This window comes from Drosophila rhopaloa, unplaced genomic scaffold (assembly GCF_018152115.1).
Source record: "Drosophila rhopaloa isolate 14029-0021.01 unplaced genomic scaffold, ASM1815211v1 contig_159, whole genome shotgun sequence".
NCBI lineage: Eukaryota > Metazoa > Arthropoda > Insecta > Diptera > Drosophilidae > Drosophila > Drosophila rhopaloa.
This window is the reverse complement of record NW_025335038.1, coordinates 808,575-834,272: the sequence shown is the minus strand read 5'-3', so window position 1 is coordinate 834,272 and position 25,698 is coordinate 808,575. Positions and strand designations below refer to the sequence as shown.

The window sequence follows — 25,698 nt, the reverse complement described above, 5'->3', positions numbered from 1 at the left end:
CTCTTTTTACCCGGCGGCCACCCAACAAAACCACTTTGCCCCATTCACACATCGCAACCCCTTTTCTAGACCCACCGCAAAAAAAACTATTTCGCAAGGTGCCCCTTTGCCGGTTCTTGGTCTCCCTTTGTCGCTTTCTCCTTCCCTTTCATCTTGCTTCTGCTGCCGACGCAAATCCTTACGTGTCAAATGGAGCCCCTCACACTTTTGGGTGGCGCCCGAGGTGGGACATCCACGTAAGCAATCAAGTCGTAAATGAGCTTACAGAACACGGAATACCCCTTACTGGGATTCGTAAACAGTGTCATTAATTTGCTCTTAAAAATGTTTTGTAGATAAATTATATAGCTAATATTTATTAGAATATGGTAATTGTCTTAAGGGGGTCTTCTAGTCTAGAAATTTGAGAAAATCGAAAATTTTTTTTTCATAATTCGATAGTTTTTATATTCACAAATATCTCCCTAAAAGGATTTTTCAAAACTCAAATTATTTTCAAAGTTATAGCCGTTTTAGTGACGTGGCAACTAGACCGGTTGAGCGAAAGACTGGAACTTTAAACGCGTTTTTCTCGAAACTCCTTTTTTTTATGCGGTCGCCACTATATCTCAAGTTCTAATCAGTCGATTTACCTAAAATTTGGCATGAATATTCTTTAAATATATCTCTATCGCCGGAACTAAAAATTTCGCCGGAAATTTTAAATTTATAATATTTTTAAAAATTCAACAAAATGGAAAAATTAGTGAAAAAAATCGACTGTTTTCTTTGAGTTGCCGCCATTTCATGAAAAAAATATTTTTTTTTTTTGGTGCTTCATGCCATAGCGACATTTGTACTCATTAAGAATCTATCATTGTTTTAATTTTGAGACAACGACAAGCATAGAAATCATGGCGACGCATACACGGCTTCTTTTTTTCCCCCTCTTCTTCAAGAAGGAATAACTCAATGAAAACTAATTTTTTTTTAAAATTTATTTTATGTATTCCTTAAATTTAAAAACAAAAAAATAAAAAAATAATGCTTTTTTTATTAATGTTAAAAAAGAATTCGAGCCTCTAGACTAGAAGACCCCCTTAAAGCATAAACTGAAATAGTACATTTTTTGACAACTTAAAAGTAGCAGTTAAAGAAAGAAAAATAAAAAAAATATATATAGTGGGTAAATGATTTATAAGGCCCAAATTTAGGGGGCGAAAAATGAAGTGTTAGTAACTGTAAATCAAAGGGTATTGCCAAATTTGAAAGCCCATGTCAAAAGTAATTAGCATACCATAATCAGAGGTAAAGTAAGCCGAAATGAAACGCCAGGACACTCCACGGTAGCAAATGAAGGAAAAACCAAAACAACAACCACAGCGAAAGAAAGCAAAAATAATTTCGCGATTCGTCCCCCGGGCAGAGCTTAAAAAAAGTCGCAGATTGAGCGGGGCGAACAGGAGAAAGGGGCGGAAGGGGCGGCAGAGGCGGCAGGAAGAGGGAAGGTGAGAAGACGGGGCTTGCGCAGGCGCCTGGAGAATAGGAGAAAGAGCAAGAGGCCAGCTCTCTTTTTTCGGCTCTGTGGCAACAAAGTTTCGGTGCCTGTGCCTCCGGTCCAAAAGTGCCTCAGTTCTTCGGTTCAGAGTCTCCACAAACGGCTTCGCGAGCGGACGTTGCAGCCATAGAAGATATAGCTACATACATAGCTGTTGAGGAAGTACCAGCTCAGCTACAGAAAGCCAAGATATATATGTATACACATGTACATGTGTGTGGAAGCTGCTGCGAAAAAAGGTGCAAAACAAATTAAAATGCATAAATAAACACCAGACTCGCTGGCAGGTGTTTGTGAACGTGTATAATATCCGAGTATCCGAGTATCGGTGAGGTGTGTGCTGGTGCGGTCAAATATTACGAAAGAAAACCTTTTATGTTTTGCAATTTTCCTGCAAACAAATCAACAAACATAAATATTAATTTTGGTTACACCCAAAATGAGATGATGGACAATAACAACAGCAACAAGGAGAAGAAGCTGGGAAACTTGTTTTATGCCCGGTTTCGGATTTCGCCCTCTTCTTCTTCGTTGTTGACGTCTGCGCCGGGCGTCGCTGCCGACGTCGACGTCGCTAACTAAACGCCGTCGTATTAGTCGTTAGTTAGTCAGTGTGTATAAATTGTTTGCTGCCATACCGGGTACTTTGAAAGGGTATTATATTTCCAGAAGGTTTTCATATCAAAGATTTGCACGATTTTTATCGTCTTCACTTTGCAAGTTGACTTGATTTATTATGGCTAATTGTTAAACTTTCACTGTCTTATTGGACTCACACATAAATATAAGTATTGTCTATCGATCTTTCAATATTCATAACGATAGCGTACAAAAAAGCTAATAACTTAGAGTATTTTTAAGGCTTGTTGGATTTGTTATTGATATCCTCCACTCGTTAAACTTTTAAAGTCTTTTGGGGTGTGCAGATATATTTTACTATTTTTTATCGATCATTCAACATTTACACCGATAGGGTTACAGAAAAAAAAAGAAGAAATTCCATAAATTTGAATTTTTCTTATAACTAACTAACTACCTACGTGGTTGAACTACTTACTCTTTGGTATATTTAAAAATGATTGTTTAGTAAATATTTAGTTGGTATATTCAGGAACCATTGCTTTTGCCTTTTTGTACGCGGCAGCTGCAAAACAAAAATCCATTCAATAACACTCACTGTCCCTTTTCCACTCATTGGACAATCCATTAATAACTTTGAAACCGGCTTTTTGTTTGCTTTAATTTGTTGTTGTTGTTGATGGTAATTTTAGGTTCTCTTCGTTCTTCTTTTTTATGTTTTGGGTTTGGTAACGAAAGTTGCCAATTAGGTTTAATTTTGAGGGCTTCGTAGAATTTTTTAGCAAGTGCGTAGAAAAAGGTTTTGATTGTGTGTATTCGTGTGAGCCAAAAATGCGCGAGTGTGAGTGTTGTTTGTGTACTGGGCCAAGTGCGTAATCTCCAAAATGTTTTTTATTGTTGTTTCGCTTTTTTGTGGTTCTCATTTTTCGACACCCAAAATTTGTTTGTCTTTTTTTATAGTTCCCCTTTTTCACACCGTTTTTTGCGTAGCTTAAATGCTGAATCAAGTGGAAAAAACATAACAATTACAGTGAAGTCTGGAAAAGAAAAATGTCTGTTTTTTAAGTAAATAAACCACTAAAAATTTTCACCTCTAAGCTAATCGTGACTAAAATATTTCGAAATAATTATTTTAGTTTTCTCGAAATTCCATTATACTGTCATTTGCTGTTTATAATATAATACTATTTGTGTGCGTTTCTTGGACAAAATTCTTGAGTGGAAATTTTCCAAACTAATTAAAATAAAATGTATAAATGTGGGGCAGGTGTGCGAATGTGTGTATGATATTTTTGGTACGTGATTTATGGCGAATTTTATTAAAATTCTTTTTATTTCCGTACTAATAGCTATTCCTTATGCTCTATTCTTGCAGATTCTCTTTTAATTTGGAATAATTGTATTTGTCTTGAAATAATATACTGTAAATATATCTTCTTCGTATAAAATTTTACTCAAAAAAAAGTATTAAACTATTGAAATTAAATTAAATTTCAAAGGGGTCGCTTGAAATTCCCTAGTTATTCGCCACGTTTTGTCGGGAGTTGAAAGAAAAGGCGAAAGAAGCCCAAATGCCAGCCAACTGAGTGCAAGGGAGACAGCCGATTACGCCAGAGCGGGATAGCATGCGCCAATGAAAACGTCCCACCATCCAAAAGCGTCCGATTTCGTTGACTACGCCGTTGCCGGGGGCGGGGGATCCGGATTCTGTCCGGGATTAGGAGCGGGACTATCAGTCAGGGCGACGTCCTTCTACGGCGATCTAGCGGTAACGGCAACTGCGGACGGGACGCGTCACCAGCAGCAGCAACAACAGCAACAACAACACCCGCTGCGGCATCCAGCAACATCGACCTCGTCGGCAGCAGCAACATCATCATCATCTGCAGCAGCAACCAGCAAGCGAAAACGTCAGACAGGTGAGTTCTAAATAAATATAAGTTTATACTTATATAGGTTTAAAATCAGGGGTTCCCAAAGCACATTTCGAGTAGCACTACGATAGCTTTCAGTATGAGGTGGATCGAGACCAATAAAAACAAGAAATTAAGAATGTATTCAATACTTCTTAAATAAAAGGTAATCCTAATAGGATACTGTATAACTTTTAGATATTCTTAATATTAATTTAGGGGTATAATCAGTGCATGTAACATATAAAATCTACAAAAATATAAAGGGCTTAGCTTGGAAACAGAAATGGAAAAGATTTCAGTGCTAAATTGTTTCTGATTTCTGTGCTCAAGGTAAATAGTTGATAAGATTCATGATGACCTTGTTGCTTATATAGAGAATCGTTTGAATTAGCTTGAACCATAGGAACCAACTAAAAAGCTTAGGTTCTCAGTAAATTTTGTTTTTGGTTGAAACTTTAGTTCTGTCAATTTATTTTTTTGAATTTGCAAAAAAGAATGAATAAGGTGATAGTCGATATAATGAATTATCGAAGCTGTTTTTGGCTTTATCTAGTTATTTTTTCTGAAGACATAACGATGAATCAAGAGTTATTTGTTTGCAATTTCAATTTCCTTCGCTTGATTGCACCTTCCCGTAGAGATAGCACTCATCGATTATTGTGACAATCGCTTGATTTGCTTGAGTTATCGTTATCACACACGCGCTGTGGGCAAATAAACTGTTGTTATTAATACTAGGCGCAATATTTATTATTATTGGTTGCCGTGCCATATTTCTGCCTCTCCTGGGCACTCTTATCGCCTGTTTCCCCCCATCGTCCCCCTTTTTCATTGTTGATTATCACAATAGACGCCATGGCAACTTTTTTTTTGGGCGAGAGAGAGAGGGAAGCGATAATTCACATGGTTTGTCGCAGTTTCTCTTTCTGTGTTTTTGTATTTTTGGGTTTGTGGACATTCCCAGACTTTGTTCTGTATGATTTTGTTGGATTTTTTGTATACTCTTTCACGCTATCTCCGATTACGTTTGCATGCTCGAACATGTCTGTCTTGGCGTCTGAAGAAATCCCCTCCCGAAATCCCTTTAAAATTTTGTGTTAATATTTTCATTGCCATCACTTTTAGCGTTTCGGGTTTGGCCTCCTCTTTTGCACGGCTGCCTTACTTTATTCGCATTTTCTCTTGGCTTTATGACTAGTATGAGTTATTGTTTGATATCTCACAAGGTCCCTTCGTATTTCCCCGGCTCATTGAAAATTCCAGCGGACGCAATTACCACCCCAATTGTCTCCCAATCTAAGTTTTCGCGTTTGAGCTTCTCCGCCTCTTTATTTGACTGTATTTTCTGTATTTCTTTCGCTTTATTTATTTTTCGCTTATTGCGACTTATAAAAATATTTCTCTTGTTGTTTGCGCCTTCCATTCGACGCTCGTTGTCGTCATCAGAGTGTGGCTGGAATATTTTGTATTATTTTCTTTTTTGTTGGTAATTTTTCCCCCTTTTTTTTGTGTTTTTCCCTTCTGCAAATTGTTTATCTGGTTTTGTTTGGCTTGCCACTAATCGAGATAATGCTTTTATATATTTTTTCACATTTTTTTCGGAGTGTTTTTGATAAGGTTCTTTTATTTCTGGTTTGTTGATCCGAATACTTATGAAACATACAACCATTCATGGCTCAGATATAATATATAGCACGTAGATACATTTTATATATAGCCAACAAATTGACGGGTTTTGGGATATCGAAATGTTGATTTTGTGAATTGCGCTGGATTTTCCGGCAGTAATTGGTTTGTTTTTATTTCCACAATCTTATCGACTTTTTGTTTTCGTCTGGAAAAGTTTGAAATTAATTTCAGACAGAGATAGTGGAGAGAACAGCATGTTGTTGGATTAATTAAATTTAAGAGGGCTTTGTGGTAATTATTATATTTAATTTGAGTAAAACGATTGATATTTGGAAATGTATTTTTTAAGCATTTAACTATATCTTACCATTCTGTTTAAATGGTAGAAGGTTAAATAATCAAAATCGATATGAATTCAATTTGGAATCAGATATGGGATTTTATTATTGTGGTATCAAGCTGTATTTGTAGCTTGCTTATAAAGTAGGTGAAAATCTCCGTGATATCGAGTTCAGCTTTCTTCTCCCAGCCTTCATTTCCCACCTCGTGTCTTTTCATTCTGCCCTAATTAACTTCTCGCTCAGCATTCTCGACTTCCTCTGCGGTTTTCCCGCATGTCTCTACTTTTGTTTGTCTGTCTTTCCGTCGATCAGCGGCATCAAAAAGTATCCGCTTGTTTTGTTGCCTTTTCATTATTGCTGTGCGGTGTACTTTCGCCCATAAATCTCCGACGGTTGCTAATAATTTGAGCTGACTGTGGGCCCTAACCCCGCAGAAGATTTTCACAGCCCCTTTCCTCCTGGGGATCACGTTGTATGGGTGAAAGGAGCTTAGGCAGCTGGGCACCCAGCCCCGTCCCCAGGTCTCCTATTTCCACTCGTCTCCCCTTTCTCCGTCTGCCTGTGTAGGCGTTCTTCTTTTCGCAATTTCACCCGGCTCACACAGATACACACCACCACTTGCCCCTAACCGGTGCGCCTTCTCTGCTCCCCTTTGCTCGCCCGCCTTCGAAAGTTAGTGGGTATCTCTGTTTTCCCCACAAGGATGTTATAAAAACATTTTTTAAATCTTTAGGTATAAAATCTGCAAAGATTTAAAAAATGTTTAGGTTTAGAATCCCCAAAGATTTAAAAAATGTTTAGGTTTAGAATCCCCGAAGATTTAAAAAATGTTAGGTATAGAATCCCCAAAGATTTAAAAAATGTTTAGGTATAGAATTCTATATCCTAATGAAATTAAAAATACTTTTTCTAAAATTCTTGTGGAGAATAATTAGAATACGAACTCTTTAAAAAGAACCAAAACCAATGATTAAATGCAAGTTGACTTCAACAACGATGCAAATTCGTAAAATACTGCGCACCGACAATCAGTTTTGTGAGCATAATCTCAAACCTATATGTGGAATGGGTCATATCAAATTGTTGATATGATAATAATGAATGATGAATAATTTTTTTAAATTTAGCTTTTCATTAAACGAGTTTGATTCGAAGTTAACCCCCCAAAAGGGTATTTAAAGCGGTTGGTTTTTTTTGTCTTGCTGCCGTTCCCATTTTTTCTGCTTCTTCTTTTGGGCATCTTTAATAACGAGAATCTTTCACTTTGTCTCCTTTTCTCTGCTCTGCTGCGCTGCCTGCAGCCTGATACCGTTACACTAGAGATGACAGCGTGAGTGTGATAAAGATAGCGGCTGATAATTAAGTACATGCAGGTTATCACAAGAGAACAATATATGGAAAGCCAGAGGCACCCGGTTCTTAAAGCCACCTGAGAACTATCTCCGAACAGGTTCCACAGTCTGGGTTCCCAAACAAACAGGTTCCACATGTCGAACGTGTCCAAAATGAATTCCCGAAGGGAAATTGGTACACGCGTGCATCTCTCATTAAAACTCAGACGGCTCCCTATTCCCCCTTTCCTCTCCCCCTTTCTTCTGGCACCCCTTTCTTCTCTAGCCACTTGGTTATGTGATACGTTAATAGCCTCTGTGTGTGCGTGCTGTTCGGTGTTCCCTTTTGCGACACACAAAATAAAGCCAAAAGCAGCGAAGGTTTCTTCAAAGACATTCTACCAAGCCCACGCACCAGAAGCCCCAATGAGCGACAGAGATGGGTAGAGGCTGTAAAGGGGGGAGCGAGATGGGGATGTGGCGGAACGAGAGGGCAAAGCTCACAATGTCAATCAGTCAGTCCCTTTCTGACACGTTCTACGTTGTTCTGCCGTCAAGCGAAGTTCAATTTAGTTTAAAATGAATTTTTCATGTTTTTCCCAGTTTCTTGTTATTTACTTTTCAATTCCATTAGGGCTCAAACATTTTTAACTTTTGGTGGCTCTTGCTGCAATTGCCACACTTTTACAGATAATTTCACTTCTAAAATATATTTTTCCAATATTTTAATAATATCTATTCAACAGTTGCTAAAATATAAATAAATAAAGACTTTATAAATTATATTATAATTTGATATTCTTTTGGATTTATTTGTTAACCAACAAATTGATCGTATTATCTTATGTATGGGTACCTACATCTTGGGATTTACCCGAAAGCAGACAGATCTTTTGCTAACAATGGTTTTTATGTTATTCAAAAACAAACGATACAACTTTTAAAGCCAAAATAAATCTTGAACCATTTCAAATGATTTCTGTTGTTGATGATTTAGTTTTTATTTTTGGCCCAACCGAAAATATATTTGGCTTTCTGGTTGACATGTAAAGAAAAGACGAGAAGCAGATACAAAGAGACGAACGAGAAATGTAAATGAAATTTCCATGCAAGACATCACGTAGGCTCAAAGTGCACAGACAACGAAATGTCGAAAACAGAAAACGGGTAAACAAAATTCAGATTCCGATTTGGGTTCGGTTTTGGTTTCGGAATGGTTAAATGAGCCAACGACACACCGACCCTCTGCAAATTCATGAATATAGTCATGGCTCTGGAGTGAATATTTCATGGATTTAGGGGATCTTGACTGGCGATCGAAAGAGCGAGGGCCTCAAAAGCAATGTCAAAAATGAAATTGTTGTGTTATAACTCAAAACTCGAGAAGGTCGAACTGGGGTTGGGTGGGCACTTTAAGGGTCCGCCACTCAGGGAAACTCGTGAAAATGACAGCTGTCCGTGATGACTGTATCTGCCAGATACACAGATACTCAGCTCAAGTCGGCTCTGGCAAACATTTCCATTAACCAAAACGCAAGGCAGCAGTAAAAAGAGAGGGCAGATAGATAAAGTAGATAAAAACGGACGAGCAAAAAATTATCTTTATGTTGTGTATTTATTTTGCTTAGCTTTTCCCTCAATTATTTCTGACATGCCACCAAATTTGACTTCTGGTGTTGTTATACGTGGTGTATATATTTGCTGATGTGTGATGGATAGGGTCAGTTATACGAGGCCAGAAAGGAATGTTGTTTGGGTTATACAAAACATGCCTAAAATTGATTTTGAATTTAAAAAGTTCCACCGCAATTTTCTTACAATTGGCACAAAACAATTCCCCACCCGATCCCATAATTAGTAACTCAAATAATTGATGAATTTAAATGTGTTTATTTCAATTGTAATTTATTTTAATTTGATTTTGATTCCCTTCTTCCATTACAGGTAAGCCACATAACAAACTGCCATTAGATGATCCCCACGAAGTGCTTTAAGTGAGTTTCAATTAATTTATTCGGATATGATAATTCCCGGGGAGATCTGAACTTTTTTGTACTGTTGCTGAGGCTGTTTTCGTTCACGGTTAGATGGCTTTCAGCTGTATCTTTCTCCTTTTGGATGTACAGTGTACACACATTGATTTCAACTTTGTTTCGGTTGTTTTTCGTTGATTTTTGAGTCTCGTTGCTCTGAAAGATCATCGCAGAGCAGCAGCAACTTTGAGAAATCGGACCAGTTTCAGACTGAGAACTTGTTTCGCGTGCCTGTAGACGTTCATTGCGCATACAGTTGGCAGTTTTAATTGAGTTTGCAGTCCCCGAAAAACGAGTAAGATTAAGGGGAAATATGTTAGTCGACTAAAAGATACCTGGTATTCAGAGAAAAATATTAATTAAAAGCCCCTGACTAAACAAGAGTTATTGGGTAAGCTGAAATCAGATTATATATTTAAGAAAATAAAAAATGATAAATGAAACTCAACATTTCACTTATTTTTTGAGAAAGGCAATTTATGCCTTGTCTCCTATACTTCAAGGGTATAATAAACATCAACTTCAATTGGCCAATAAACATCTCCTTCGTGTCTTTTCTCATTTTGTACTCTTTTGGAGTCTTCAGTCTTCAGTTCGCGGCTTGAGGAACGGCAAAAAATGGAGGTCAACTTAAAAATTTATTAAAAAAATACTTAAACAAAAAACAACAAGAAACGCGAAGCAGCTAAAAGAAAACAGTTCAACTCTTTCAGCTCCCCTCCCTACAGTTGTGGTCAGAATAGTATATATTTAAGATTTTGGTAAACGAAATGTTGTTAAAATGTCGCGTTCAACAACTTATTTTAAAAGCAATTCAGCTGAAATTTGTTGAAGTTTTATTAGAAGATATTTGAAGAAAATATTTTGTTAAATCTATTTTGTTGACCTCAACTGTGTATCCCCCTTTAAAGCGTAGAGCGGTAAACCTTGAGGTTGCTGCTATTGTAGAGCGGGCTGTCAATGTCTGCGTCACTTGTTTTATTGCCCGTCTGTTCGTTGTGTCGCGGAGTGTGCTTGTATCTGTGTGTGTGACAATGCAGGGCCTTTTACTCGAATTGTATTCCACAACGTTCCAGCAGATACTGAGATACAGATACTTTTACAGTTGCAGATACAGATACAGATACGTGCGATGTCGTCTATGGAAATTGAGACTAAATTGGGTTAACAAGTGTTAATGGACAGAGATCTGGCACCTCCCCACTTTTTCCACTTTTATTTAAACGAAAAACTGCATCAACACTGAAAAGGGAACAAGAAATCAACACAGAACGAGAAAGATACATTGAGAATATTGTGGGAAAGAGCCACGAAATGTTTTTTATGCCCAAAGTACAGTAAGCCAGCCTCAATGAGAGCCATTCTTTGCTCATAAAGTGGAGAAATTATGCTCGAAGAATACGAAATTTGGGCAACGTAATTCGAATAACATGAAATGTGACGAGAGAGAAAGAAATTTGTTTGTGCAGCCTTCAAGTAATAAATTAAATTTTAAATTAACATTTCTCTTTATCCGCTTGCGTATCAATGTCGCTCGCATTTCGCTTTCAATTTCTATTTCGATCAATCAATTTTAATGAAATTTCCCAGAACTTTTTGGCAGCGCCACCTGCCGGCTCTTATTTTAGCACCCACCTCAAAACACCTATAAAAAAAAACAACCATCCACCCTCTTACACGCAAATTTACATTGCGACAGATTACGCAAAGCAGAGAGCAAGAAGAAGAAGATTAAAGGGAATTTAAATAGAAGAATGAATGAAATGAAAGTAGTATTAGAATTAAATACAGTGGAGGTTCGATTATAGCCATTATTCGTGTCTTATTATCTCTAATTCGAACAAATAAATAGAGATTAATTATTTAAATTGGTTTATTTACTTCTAAGGCACTTGATGAATTTATTTTTCCATTTAGAAATAATGGAATAAATGAGGAAGGAGCTAGTTGCAACACAACTATGGCAACCTCTTTGAAATCCTTTCCCATAAGCACTCTTAATATAAAAATAGTTCTAAAACAAAGAGATTTTATAAATAATATCCGAAAATAGTTTATATCCCAGCAGCCACTGTGCAGCAAATTAAATAATATCAAAGCTGCTTAAGCCAATGATAGATAAGGGGGGGCGGTGTGGGGCAATGCAACAAAGTGTGAAAGGTGCAGAGAAAGGCAGAAACAAATGTAGAAAACGCCGAGGCACAGAAATAGAATTCTCGGACTTACACAACAAGCTCAGCGAGGGGGTGGAAAACATATAGGATATAGAGCGGGCGGCAGCAGTAATTGCTGGGTTGCCCTAGGTGCCTTTGCCTCCGTCACAACACATTAAACGCAATTATAGAAAGTCAATTGAGAAGCAACAACAGCAGGAACAACAGCGACGTGGGGAAATTTCTGCGAGGGCGTTGAAAGGCTGCAGAAAAAAGCCGACATCAACGTCAAAAGCGGCTTGGGTTACACACTACACAGAAAAAGAAAAGCTCGAATACATTTTCATCCTGCGTCGACAGGAGAGAGGAAAAACCACCGCAGCACGTGCCTCTATTTGCCTTTTTTGTCCAGATTGGGTCGTTTCCCAATTACACTGCTCAAAAATATTTTTATTTGATTTTTTTGTTTAAATTTTATTCATAGACTTTGATTTGATAGATTTTATATTAAAAGAAATGAGCTTTACAACTAGCAAATATTTTACATTACCATTTGATATCTTGCTTATGCGTTTTCTTGCCAATGTTTTTTTTAGCAATAAGGACTTTTTTCTCTGAGTGTGCTTTTGCTAATTCCATTTTGCATGCTGGGACGCCCTGCCGAGAAGTTTCTATTAAAATCCTTTCCTCGCTGTGGGAACAGATAAACAAAATGGGTGACACAGGGGGGGGAAATGGGAAAAAGAGGAAAGTGGAAAAGTGGGAAATGTAGGAAAATTCAAATAGTGCCTACAGGAATACTTGAAGAGAAAACTATGGCTGGAGAAAGATTATATTTGCAGAGTTTTCACCCTGCAGCTTTTACTCTACATGTTGGTTAGGTTTACAATTTTCGGTATCAATTCACTACCACCAGTTCCACTTTTTTGGGGCTTACTGTAGTTCGTTTTTAGAGCTTAATTTGCAAAATCTGTCGGCTTAGCAGCTGAAATCCCGAAATTGCTCGACCAACCCACATTGTACCCCCTTTCTTCCTTTTTTCTCAATTTTTTCTCGTATTTATTTCGCTTATCGAACTATCTGGCTGTAGTTTACCTGTTATTATTGTCATTTTCGCTTTCTACAGGTGTGTAGTCGGCGATTGTTGTTGCTTTGGGGCTGAATTGGATGACTAATGGGAGATTTCGCTGTTTTGCTGTTCGCTATTTTTATACCTTTTTGCCTTTTGCTACGTTTTAAAGCCAAAACAAGTTTTCAACTGTTTTTACTCGCCATTATTAATTAATTTTGTTGTTTTCATTCGTTCGTACCGGGGCGTTTCACATAAACAACAAAAGCTTAAGTTTTGAAATTAAATTTTTGGGTCTCTCTCTATTTTTTTTTTTGCTCGCACAGATACAAACACTCTATGCTCTGCTGATATGCGGATATGGGTAGATATTAAGATACATTTAGATTAGACAAATTTGTTTAGCCTCCAAGGTTGTGTGGAGCGTCTGTTTGAGGAACACAAAATCTTCTATAGTATTGCTTTTAAAATTATCGATTCCGTTTCCATGTAATCGGATGTACTTCATACATAGAATGAATTGATGAGATTTAGCCAAGGTTTTTCAAGCGAGAAGTTTAGGTTTTGGAATATTTCAAGGGGTAACCGTGAATGTTAATAAAAAGGGATTAGAGGAGGTTTATTTCTGTACATAACAAATCTAGAAAATTCTGTAAAAACGTGTTATTATTTATTCAAAATTATAATCCCGGTAATTCACCATGTTGCTCACCTGCCAATTTTGTTTTAAATTACCACGCCCAGTTCCTTCAATCTTAAATTGTGCATCTCAAGCGTTTCATCTAAAAAGCAAAATAGAAAATTCAGGAAAATGAAAATATTGAATATGCAAAAAAGACGTTTTCAACGTTGTTTATGTAGGCAGGCATAAATAAGAAAGGCAAAAACATAAAAAATACACGGCAAAGTTATGCGACAGAAATGTGGCCCCATCCACTTACCCTTCTGCAATTTGTGAGCAAGGAAAAAAGGGGAAAAAAAGCAAACATTCTCTTGTAAAACTCGTCCATAAAATGCAGATAAGAAAAACAAAAAAAATTGCAGCCAAAGTGCAGTTAAGCAACATTGTGGTCGGTCTTCTTTTTTTTTTTTTTTTTGCTTCAGCTTGTTTTGACTTTAAGGCGGCGCATACATGTTTATTCTTGTCTTATTACACAAATTTAAATATTTTAAATTAAATTTGCCTCGTCTTTTGGGAGGCAAAAAAGGTGACCGTGCCCGTTTTTCTTGCTTTTCGGGTTGGGCAATTAAGTTGAAAATATTCTTTCTGCTTTACATTTCTTGTTTTACGATTCTTTTTTGGACATTGCACGCATTTCACTTGTCTTATTTTTGCTGCTTCCCCAATTCTCTGCTGTTGACCGCTGAGTAGGGCACTTGTTTTCATTTTGTTTGTCCTCTTGCAAAAGGTATTTCGAGTTTATGCTAATTGAATAAGAAAATGCATCTTGGCTGCAAAATTATCGAATTCTTCTTATTTAAATGTTCTTATTCGGAATCAAATAATTTTGTTTTGCCTTATTGATTGCATTTATTCTGCTGCCCCATTCTTATCTGCGTTATTGTATTGTTTATTTTTTCTATTAGTTAGAATTCTATTTTGGAACTCTTCTGATTGCAGTGCAAACAGTGATATATAGGGTCATATAGTGCTTCTTATTTAACCGTGCTTATCTAGAAGAATCGTTTATGATTGATAATAAAAGTGCAAAATAAAGATTGATATGTAGAGATAAACAGGTATATTTATCTAAGTGAAATGATTTTTTTTTTATATTGCCTTCCATTACTCAACATTCTTACCCCATCCTTTTGCAACCAGTCAACTGACAAATTCCTGTGCTCCTCTCATTTAACTCGTTTGAAAACTTCCATAAATCTAAGCAGGAATTCACTATTTATTCTCTGCTGGTTGGCTTTGATTAATAAGTGCGAAACGGGGAATTAACGACAATAACAAACGCTCAAACATTAATTATGCATTTTTGTATAATTTATGAATTTAATGTTTTACATTTTTGTATAATTAATTAAATGAACGCTTATTTGTGTGATGAATTATGTTAATAGCCTTCGTTTCAGTCTGTCTGTCTTTCTCCGGGTTTCTCTGTTTCTCTGCTGATTCAGTTTGCAATTGAGGGGGTGGTCATGGGCGGCGAGAATGGGGGGAAAAGGGGATGGGGTCTAACTACTGCCAACTGTCAGCCCACATTCACATTCAGCGGACGACGACGGCGCCAAACTGCTCCACCAGCCCACTCGAGCCAAGTGAAACTTGTCGTTTCCCCTCCCCTCCCCTCCGCTCCGTCTGCGGCTGCTGCTGCTATAACCCCCCTTTGCCCACGCCCCTGGGCACTGTACTTGACTGCGCCTCTGAGTCATAGTTCCCCATGAGTTTGTTTGCCCGCTGCCTCCATTTGCAGTGAAACAGTGTGCACACCCTGTCCCAAAAAAGGGTTGCCTTTCGACAAGTGACTCATCTGCAGGGGACAGTTTTAAATTGGGTATAAACAAATCTTTATTAATATTTAACTTGTGCTTATATGGATGTATTAACTGATTTATATAGTCAAATTAAATCTTTATTATCATTTGAAATCAATTTGAACTGGTTAAACTATAGCCCATCTTAAACCAATTTATAGGTAATTTCCCATTGATAATTTGGCTGCTTCATCGTCCCCATAAGTGTGTTCCATCTTCGACTGAGAACTTTCCTTAGTTGATGGCCTTCTGTGTTTGTCTATTAGTCACTGGCCATTCGTTCGGTGAAATGTTGCAACATAAACTCACTCCGCAGTTGTGGATATTGGCGTTGCTTGAGCCACCCCAAAAATGGATTATAGACCAGTGATGTCAGCGGGGTCTGCTGTCTATATACCAACAACCAACCCCCTTTTCATGCCCTTAACCTAGCCCAATGTCACTGGGGAGTTTTTCCGCGAAACCAAAAACAAGAAGTTTATGTTTTGTCCAATTTTTGTTTGGGTTTTTGCTGGATTCCCTTCTCTCCATCCGCGTTCTGTTTTGTCTGGCTTTTTCTCAGAATTGGCTACTTGATTATTATGAGAAGTGCTCTTTCTTTGGCCATTTTCACATTTTGCTAGTTTTTCTTTTCTATAAAATTTCATAAACTTTAGCCTGAATTTTTTTGTTTGCCTTCTTTTTTATGTTAATTTATGAACAATTTTCCCTTTTTTATGAGTTTTTATTGCCAGCCACTCAATTTCTCAACCTTCTGGGTTCTCTACAGCCTTCTTGCTCCCCTTTTCTGAACTATTTCTTCTTCCTGTCATGCCATATGCTTATAATTCCATTTGAATTTCTAGCTCTCGACTTGAAGTTTTCATTTCCGTTGGACTATTTTCGGGGGTAGACTTTCACGCCCCCTTTTATGGGTACGTTCGTTATAGGGGGATCTTCGGTATTGGTTTCCTTTCGGGTCTTTGAACTTGTTTTCTTTGCGTTTTTGCGGCTCATAACATTAAATGTGGCCTTTTGTTGTTCTTTGCCGCTTCGGGTTCTTCAGCTGGCTCGACTTTATGGCTGTTGCCTGAAATGAAACACATTTCGTGCGTTTTATGCGTTCGCCATGGCGTATGAGTAATATTTTGTGTTTTTATTGCGCATACGTCGTGTGGTCGTTTGTTCGTTCGGCTTGTTAATGAAATGTTTTCGTACACCTCAATTCATTTAAAATTATTCAATACAAGTCGTAATTGGTTGCAATTAAGCCAGGGAACATTGGCGTGTTAAAATGGATAAAAAGAGTATCTGCTTTGAAATGCATAGATTCTTTGCACTTTTCTGTTTTTCTTTCGCCCGATCTCTTTAGGAATTTATACGCTTTTATTGACTTTCCTCGCTCTCGTTTTGCGAGGCGGACAAACGTTTGAAAAATTCGTTTTGAAATATTTAAAATGCCCATGCAAAAGAGGCGTGTCAATTACATTAACTAGAACACGCCAGGCCCGGCCAACAACCAATCAAGCGGCAATAGCACATTCCTCCTTCTCCCCAGTTGTAGCTATAATTCATATTGCATCGATTGATCCATATTTTATAATACCCGGCATAGCACACAAACAGCGAGCAGACCAACCGAATACCGAATTGGAATTGGCTTATTTTCCATGGGGTTGGGCGGCTAAAAACGAGGCTAGACAAAAACGGGGGCGGGGTGAATAATTCATCACTCAAGTGTCGCACTCACGACCCATAGCTCATGTCCACTTCAAGCCGATTACAAGGGGAATTTTCAAAATTTTCCAACGTACCAAGAATCGCACTGCCACAATAATACTGCCGACTTAACTGATAGCTTTTGTGGTGGAAGGAGGCTCGCGACTTGCCTTATCGCATTTCCAGCTGCTAAAACAAATGTGAACTATCGTTATCAATAGTACTGAAATAAAATGCATTAATATTGCCATTCGTTTGAATGGAATATGTGTTTTTGTTATCATCACAAGTCGACCCTCTCTTGATTAGCATTTTCCTTCCTCAATTGAAATATGCAATAACTACTTGGCGATTTGATTAATATTTATTTTTGCTAGTGTACATAATAATTGAAGAGGGGATGATATAATAGTGTCATTGCACTCTTGAACTCGTCTCTTTGTCAGCGTCATTATGGGCAAAAACAACGATGACAAATCCAGCAGAACAATGCACACACGAATAGAGATGCGATAATGATGAGGTTAATAATGAGGCACGACAGAAACTAAATTAAATTAAATTAAACGACGAAACGCCAGTGCAGGTGGACAGCATTAAATTCTATTTTTGTCTGTGCAAAATAAAAACATTAAAACAAAATCAAAATGTTTCCTCAAATTAGTCTGAACCACAAATATTTGAAATATTCCATTTAGAAATGATGCAAATAAATGAAAAATTTCATCAAACACATTATGATTGCTAAATGTTCTATTTTAAAGATGTGATTGCAGTTTTGTGGAACGAAATATTAAAAATACATAATGTTTTGAAAGCCTTAACGACAAAATGCAATTCAATTTGCAGAATGTTTTAATTGCCTGAAAGAACGGAAAAATATTATTCAAATGCTTCTGAATATTCTTCTTTATTCTTGAGGCCACATTTATCCGAATCTTTTCTGTTCATGTTGTCGAAATTTTTCCATTTTTTCTATGCCATTTCAATAAAAAGAGAAACAGACAAATCAATGGAATGCGAATCAATAATCTTAAAGTTGTGGTTTCATCTGCATTGCATTTGGCGTCTGCTTTTGCTTTTATTTATTTATTTTTTAACTTTTCTGCTCTCAGTGCAATCTTTTTTCTTCGATTTCTAATTTACAGCGCTGCTTTTATTTTTTTCTTGACTGCTGCTGGTTTTTCCTTTCGTTCGTCCAACCCCTTTGACTCGTTTTGCTTATTTTGTGTTTTCAATCAAATTGACACGCTTTCCCTTTTTGCTTCATTTCCTCTGCCCGTCTGCGCCCCTTCCTCTCCCTTCTTCTTCAGGCTGTTTGCATTTGCATTTAAATTACATTGGAAACCGAAATTTGAAAACGATTCGCCGGCTTTTTCTGTGTTTTTGGGCCTGCTGGGAACTTTGACTGTGGGATTGGCTTGAACTTTGCGCAAACCCGATGCAAAAATTTGATACTATTCGTTAATGATACAAAAAAGTGGTTCGTAAAAAATGAAAATCGAGAGGGTAAAGTGAAATTCAAAACTTACAAAATGGGGAAAAAGGGTAAGGATCAGTATAAAGATGATTACAAAAATATTAATAAAACCTATCACTTAATTATGAAACAGGGGATGATGATTACCAAAATTTTTTTTTTTCCCACAAGGTAAAAATACTTTATGTTGTGTTGTTGTGAATCCCCCGCATGGGATGAATGATAAAAATCAGTCGCTGCCGTCCAATTCAGTTGCAATTTATGTTGTTTTTCGTTCTTTATTTTATTTGCGTTGCTTTCATGCGTCAACATATTTTCCAGTTGTGGTTGTTGTTGCCGTCCGACTGTAGACTACAGTGTCGTTGTTCCAGTTCTCTCGACGATGATCATTATGATGATGACTTGTTAGACTTGACGCACAACCGAAAGAGATGGCAAACGGCTGGGGGAAAGAGACGGGTAGAGGCCTGGTTAGCTGATGCTATTTATATTTAGTTGCTGTTGTTTTTGCAGTTCTTGTCGCGTCTCGAGGCGACTCCTCTATCATCCCGCCTGGACTCTGCCACCCCCCGCCCCCCTCCACTCTAATATCACTCCACTTTCCACTGCACCCGCCTCGGGTGAGCGTTTGACCTCAATTGATGTTAACTCCGCTTGGCTGGGCGCAACTCAAATTGTCAGTTATAAAAATACCCTGCAATGTGGAATGCACATTGTTATCGGCATGTATGTGTATTGAAACAGTGTTCACTCACGTATGAGGTCTATATTTATCACTTGACAGATCCGTCTCCAGATCGTGTTTAAAGCAGGGAATTATTTATCAAACAATCAGTTCTCAGAGATATAAAAATAAGTTATTTTCTAATAGATTATTGTTCATTATGCAACTAAATGAATATTCTATTATTAGTCCCAAGTTTTTAAAAAAACAATAATACGTATCAGTTTTAGGAAATTTTTCCATTTTTATGAATCTTAAAAATGATGATGTTATGATTCCTATACAAATCGCCACAGTGGAATTCTTTCCATAAGCTTCCATTTTGGATTATGTTGGTAATTATCGTTTTTCTAACAATCTTATTAACACTCGCAAAGAGCTATCTCGTATACGAATGCCAATAATAAATAACAAATCTATAATTTACGATCAGCTTTCGTATATAAATGGTCGCTGTGTTTTACCATCTTGGTTCTTTTTTGTTTCAAAGTTGTTTTCCAAGCGAAAATTCCCACCCACCGCCTGCCCACTCGTACCAACACACCTGAAGAGTTATGCGGCCACGCCCACTTCCGTCGGCTGTCGCTGTCCCGCCCCCTACGCCCTCTTGTCACCGCATTGTGCAACACACTTGCGTCTCTCGTTTCTCTCTGCGATTCTCAGCCATTCTCCGGTATTCTCCATTGGGTTACTTTAGGTCATTGCAAGCTGGCGTTACGCTTCTAATGTTCGCTTGAAGGACGTCGACGGCGACGGCGACTGCGACGTTGACTGCGACGGCGACTGCGAGAGTTATGTGGCCCGATGTTTAAGCTTTTGTTGTAGTTGGTTGTCATTCTATGGGCAGAATTAAAAAAAAAAAAAAAACTAAGCGACCTCTAAGCGGTCGTCAACATTTTGTTTACTTCAACACAAAGTCGTTTCGCTAGTCTAGCCACATGGAAAAATGCAAACAAAAATGAGACAAAAAATATGCAGAATTCCTAATTACAATGTGTTCTATTCGATAAACAACTACGAGAAGAATGTGGGAACTTGGAGTGATAAAAGCAGCTGGGGGAAAAGCTTTCTGGGGTAGGGGAAAACAGCATGATAAAAGGTTGTATACAGTTAGCATCAGCTTTTCTGAGATGCTTTTCAAAATCTGCTTAAGAAAATTTTTGAATACATAATAAGGGACTTGCGGACTATTTTCTATGAGTTCTCCACACAACAGAGATCTTAAAGAACTATGAAAATAGGAGGTTCCAATAGTATCATCGGTGTTTAAACGATTATCATGTGACCCTATTTTCTAAATTGCAATAAAGAAAATAGGACATAACTAACAATTTTTAAAAATATCAATTAATTGCGACTCTTTCAAAGCTGTAGATCAATGTTTCTCGATATTATCTCATATATTGTCAATTAATGTCTATTAATCAACCACTTTGAAATACATTTATTTACGCTCTTGTTCGAGCACAATTCCAAACGATCTTAATTACAATTAAATGCCATTTCGAGAATATATCTTCTTAGCCTTGGCCATTTTTCACGAATTCATTGAAATGAAATAATGATTCTGCATTTCTTTCACATTATTAGACCCACTCATTCATCGTCCAATTTCAGGTTTCTGTGCAATTTGCCAATCTCAATTCGTTTCATTTCGAATGGTTGATCTTAATCTGTGAAGAGCAAAACTTTCACCCAATGAAAAGTTGACGGTGAACAAATTTCCCTTTAATTTTGTATTATTTTGTTGGTTTGTTTCGGTTTTGTGTTGGGTATTTTCGGTTTCTTTTGCCATGAATTACGTTTAATTTGAAATGATTTTTGTTGCTGTTGCCGCTGTCGACTTGTCAACTGCATGCAACATTTAACCGAAAAGCAGCGAAAAAGGAGATCGAAAAGTGGATCGTTAGGGGGTTTTTTGGGTGGGTGGGAAAAGGGGGAGGCTTAGTGGGGGGAGGTAAACGCCACCCGCCAGCGTATCTGTGGTTCAGTTAGCATCCAAACGCTTTCACAGAGTGAAACAAATCCACTTGCGATCCACACGCGGTGTGGGTGAATGCTTTTACCTTTATTTCACACTGGCGGCCAAAGAAATAGCTTCAAAACTTAAATTAACAATTATAGAAAATAAAAAAATAGCTAGTTATACTTCAAAAAATTCTTAAAATTGTAACGTTTCATATTCATTAAATTATGTTGAAATCTTTAATTTAATTTGAATGTAATTTATTTTTATCCACTAGTGTATTAGTGTTTACATGTTTATGGTGTTGTGGGTGCCTGCTTTTGCTACATATTTTGTGCCGCTCTAGCTGCGTCCGATATTGCTTGAAAAACTCTCAAAAACCATGCTGCCGTAGATCCGCGCAATTTAAATTTAAATTGCAATGGAAATTTCTCTCATGTTGCTGTTGCTGTCTGTTTATTGTTGGCGGCGAATCCGCCAAAGCAGGGAAAAATTGAAAAAAACTCTTTAAAGGCCATTTTTGCGTTATTGTATTTTCTGTAATTGAATCTTGTTTGCTGGCTGCATTGTTGTGGCTCAGCAGCAGTAATAGCAATATTCGAAAGAAACTCGAGTCGTGCATTAACCAACCAGTTCATGTTCACGACACAGAGAAATATTTGTATTTATAAGATTATTTAATAAATTAATGTAAATTAAAATGTCCAAGTGAGAAGAAAACTTGAGGTCAAGAATATTTAAATTGTTAAATATTACAATAAGTGGTTAATTATATAATTGTTCCAAAAGGTGTAACCTTCAGTTTTCTTTTAATTACTCAGCGATTGTTTGATTGATATTAAAAATATATTTTTTTTTCAAGTAAAGAATGAATTGGCTTTGATTTCTTTCTGTGCACAGTAAGAAATAGCTGTGTCGAATGAAAAGAAGAGGGAACGATCGTCGGGAGCGATTTGGTTGCTGGGCGCTGGTTTTATTGGCTTTATTGTAATCGACTGCGCTGCCTCAGTCGACGTCTTGAATGCAATCAAGTGTGCAACGTAATTATACAAATGAAAACAGCAACAACAAACTGCCAGAACAACAACAAAGTCAGCAGTTAAAAAAAAAAACAATTAAAGCAACAACAAGTGCTGCAACTCCAGCATTATTCAGCATGTTATTCTTGGTACTTTGGATACCCTAAGAAATCAAGTAGTTCTATTATCTACATAAGTAATTTTTAATTGGGTAATGGATTTGAGGGAACTCTTTAATTTAGAAGTGTGATTGTAAAATGTTTCAATTGCGATTAACTTAAAAATAAAGAATAAACACTGATGATTTATACTTAAAAGGATCTACATAAATAGAAAAAGTGATTTAGATAATAATAGAATTAAAGGTCTTATATTTACCATGGAATTAACCTTCATTCAAGGGTATCTATAGCTTCGTTATCCGCAAACATTTCCACTTTTATCGCCATTGTTGCCGCTGCTCTGTGCCATATTGTTGCCAAGCTGAAAAAGCACACAAATCAAAATGAGACGCAGTGAGGGGCAAATAAAAGTGGCAACTTTTATTTTGCTTTGCTAACTCTAAACAAGAAAAGCACTCAAGCGTTGTTGTTGCTGCTGGTGCGTTTGATTTATTGCATTTTCCATTTGGCTAAGCGTGGAAAATGTGAAAAAACGAACTTCCGATTGCCATTTTCGAAAATATGTAAATTGCATTTCTTGGCAACATGTTGCATGCAACGCCAGTTGTTGCTTGATCATCGCTTCCATCATCATTATCCATCGATACCATGCTGAGCTGGAATTAACGATTCATTTGGGATTGACTCGAGAACCTGTCTAACTTGGTGGCTACTCACTTTGAGATAACACATCGATTAAGTGGGAGAACCTGAAAACATTGCGCTGGTTTAAAATGGAGAGAAGCTTAGCAAACGAGTTGATCACAGATTAATAGACGCTTTGTAGTTATTTATATCAATAGATTATTTGGTGGATCGTAAATTGGTCTTAATCGTAATTAACTTATTGATCATTCCTCTATACCGAAAAAAACTACTTTTTAAAAGGTGTGCAGACCTTTTCTGTTCTTTCATAAATCTTCTTTTTGAACATCTTCTTTTTCTCGGTATTGTGAAAGTACCCAAGTTATTCATGTTATGTTTTTTGCTTCGTTTTTTAGAAAGGCGACAGTTTATTTTCATGCCCCGCTTCTTTGTGCAGCGGCAACATGTCGCAGTAATTTGTTGCACGAGTGCCATTTTTGGCATTATCTCAATTTTTAAAGATCGCTTCTTCTTTCTGTCCCCTCGCTTGCTCCTCGTTCCATGGGTATAACTTGATCCGGTGATTGTGGTTGGGAATACTACACTGGTTAAGTGGAAAGAGGAGCGTTGAGTGGTGGGTTGGCTATGCAAATGTGAGCATGTTTGGCATCGGGTGTTAAAATATGCAACACAGGCCATGAAAAATGCAACGCTAACAGCAAAAGCAACGTCAGAAATATAAGCAGAATAAGTAATAACAGCAAAATCAGAAATATAAAAGCAGCAAAACATCAGCAACATCATCTTTGTAAAAAGCAGCTGTAGAATGATCTCGCAGCAGCAAATGCAGCAGCAATATAATGATAAGCTGCAGCAGGATAAAACTGCAGCAACATTACCAAATGTAGGAGCAGTAACAGAAGAAATTTCTATGAAAAAAACACGGCAGCAATACCTATGGAAAATACAGCAGCAACAGCAACATAAGCTATTGAAACGGCAGCATTAGAAAGAGCACCCAGCAGCAACAGCAACAACAGCAGCAACACCAACAGCAGCAACAGCAGCAATGCATGTGGAAACCACCACAGCAGCAACTATGGAAAACTTAGCAGCAACAGCAACATTATATATACAAAACAGAATGAGAAGCAACAGCAGCAACATTAGATGCATTGGCAATGCATGTGGAAAGCCTTGCAGCAACACATGCAACATCAGCCACATCCATAATAATGACAGTCAGAAAAAGAAGCAGCAGCAGCAGAAGAATCACGAAAGCTTCTGGTAATTGCTCTGCCTTCCACGTCTCTTTCTTCTTTCTTGAATTTCATCGCAAACTTTCTCCGTTGTTCTTGCACGTTCTGCCTGCTCCCATTTCATACTGTTTGGAGGGGGTGGGGCGGGGGTAGAGGGGGTGCTGAAGGGGCAAAAGGGGGTGGAGAGGTCGCCGACAACATTGTTGGCAGAGCAATTGTCGCTGCTGCCTCTTTTCTGCTGCTTTTGGAACTTGTTTTTTTTTTGTTGTTGTTGTTCGTGTCTGTAGGTTCGTGTTTTGTAGGTGCCACACCATTGTTGTTGCTGTTGCCGTTGTTGTTGTTGGCATCGTCAGGTGCGTTGACAAGTGGAAATGCTTGCCCGTGCATTGCTCTCATTGCACCGACAAATATTTATACTGCCTTTCCCCCTGGCCCCCTTCTTTTGCCCCTCCCCAAGACCCCACCCCATTTCCAGCCCCTCGTCATTTTGCAATACACCGCAACCAAAATTATAGTATTACAGCAATATGATTTCATTGCTGTTGCCTTAATTCCTGTTTTTCGATCAAATAATAGTATAGTGTAATTATAATATGGAAAAATTCCATTTTAGTAGCCACGATTTCAATACATTTCAAATGGCTTGTTGGCAAAAGATGAATGCATAGAAACAATAAATATTTGGTGACTGGTTATCAAAAAATTTCAAATTGTTTATAGAATTTGATAATACAAACAAATTTTTGTTTTTTTAAACGGAAATACCATTTTAGATACTTTTGCTTGTTTCTTTCAAAATTTATTTTAAAATATTATTTTTTCGGCAATGAAATCATGATGAGTGATCCAAATTCTCAGAAATCGTTAAAGATAGTCTCTAAATGTGGTTGGAACAACAGTATTGTTTTAAGCATAATTCAGTTTATTCAAATTCTTAACGAATTTTTTATTTTATTTGCATTCAGGTTTTGATATGAGTTTTAAACCCTAAAAAATTTAGTTTATCTATCGATATTAGTGCGTATTTAAAATGTTACCTTTGAATTGCTTTTCAGTGTAAGCTGCTCCCGGGTTTTGTCCTCGATTTTCTCGACCGTCTCTTTTCATTTTCCCCGTCCCTTGTTTATTGTTTGCGTCGATTAATCAGCGCATTTAATATGCGGCAAACGCACAGCAACAACAACAACAACAACAGGAGGGGGAGGAGGAGCTATAGACCCCGGACCCAAAGCTAAAGCTAAAGCCGGAGTTCAGACAAGTTGGGTCCAAGCCAACTAACCTGTTGCTTTTAGCCCGCTTTCTCCCTCGCACCTCCGCCTGATATTGTATTATTGTTTTTCAGCCCGTTTGTCTTCCCTCTTTTTTTCATTTAACGCCTTTCCGCTTCCGTTTTGTAAATAATTTATTTTGAATTTCTCGCTGGCAATATAATTATGCTCGTTTTTCGCTTTGTTAAACTTCCGCTGCATGGTTTTTGGCTGCATTTTCACAAAAGCACAAAAACTAAAGTGGTGAATTTGCATTTTCGTTTTGAAACCATAAAAGGGGCTAAAAAACCAAGTTGCATATAAATTAAGTGGAGGAAAGTCAGCGGCCATAAAGCCAAAAAAAGTTCTCAAAACTTTCTCTAAAATACAGCTACAAAAATAAACAATAGAGGTAACATTTTTTGTCAATTATATATTTGATAATTCATCATCCTCCGACTTATCCCACACAATCTCCCACAAATGT

The 25,698-nt window shown here is 37.4% G+C and overlaps 1 protein-coding gene across 1 annotated transcript in view; it reads left to right on the top strand.

Moving 5' to 3' along the window:
* LOC108053550 (homeodomain-interacting protein kinase 2) overlaps nt 1-25,698 on the top strand; it is a 39,898-nt gene that overhangs the window by 2,717 nt on the left and 11,483 nt on the right. The window contains 1 exon segment of the mRNA XM_017136245.2: nt 3,492-4,035. Within this exon segment, the coding sequence (XP_016991734.2) occupies nt 3,750-4,035 (286 nt within the window). The 5' untranslated portion in view covers nt 3,492-3,749.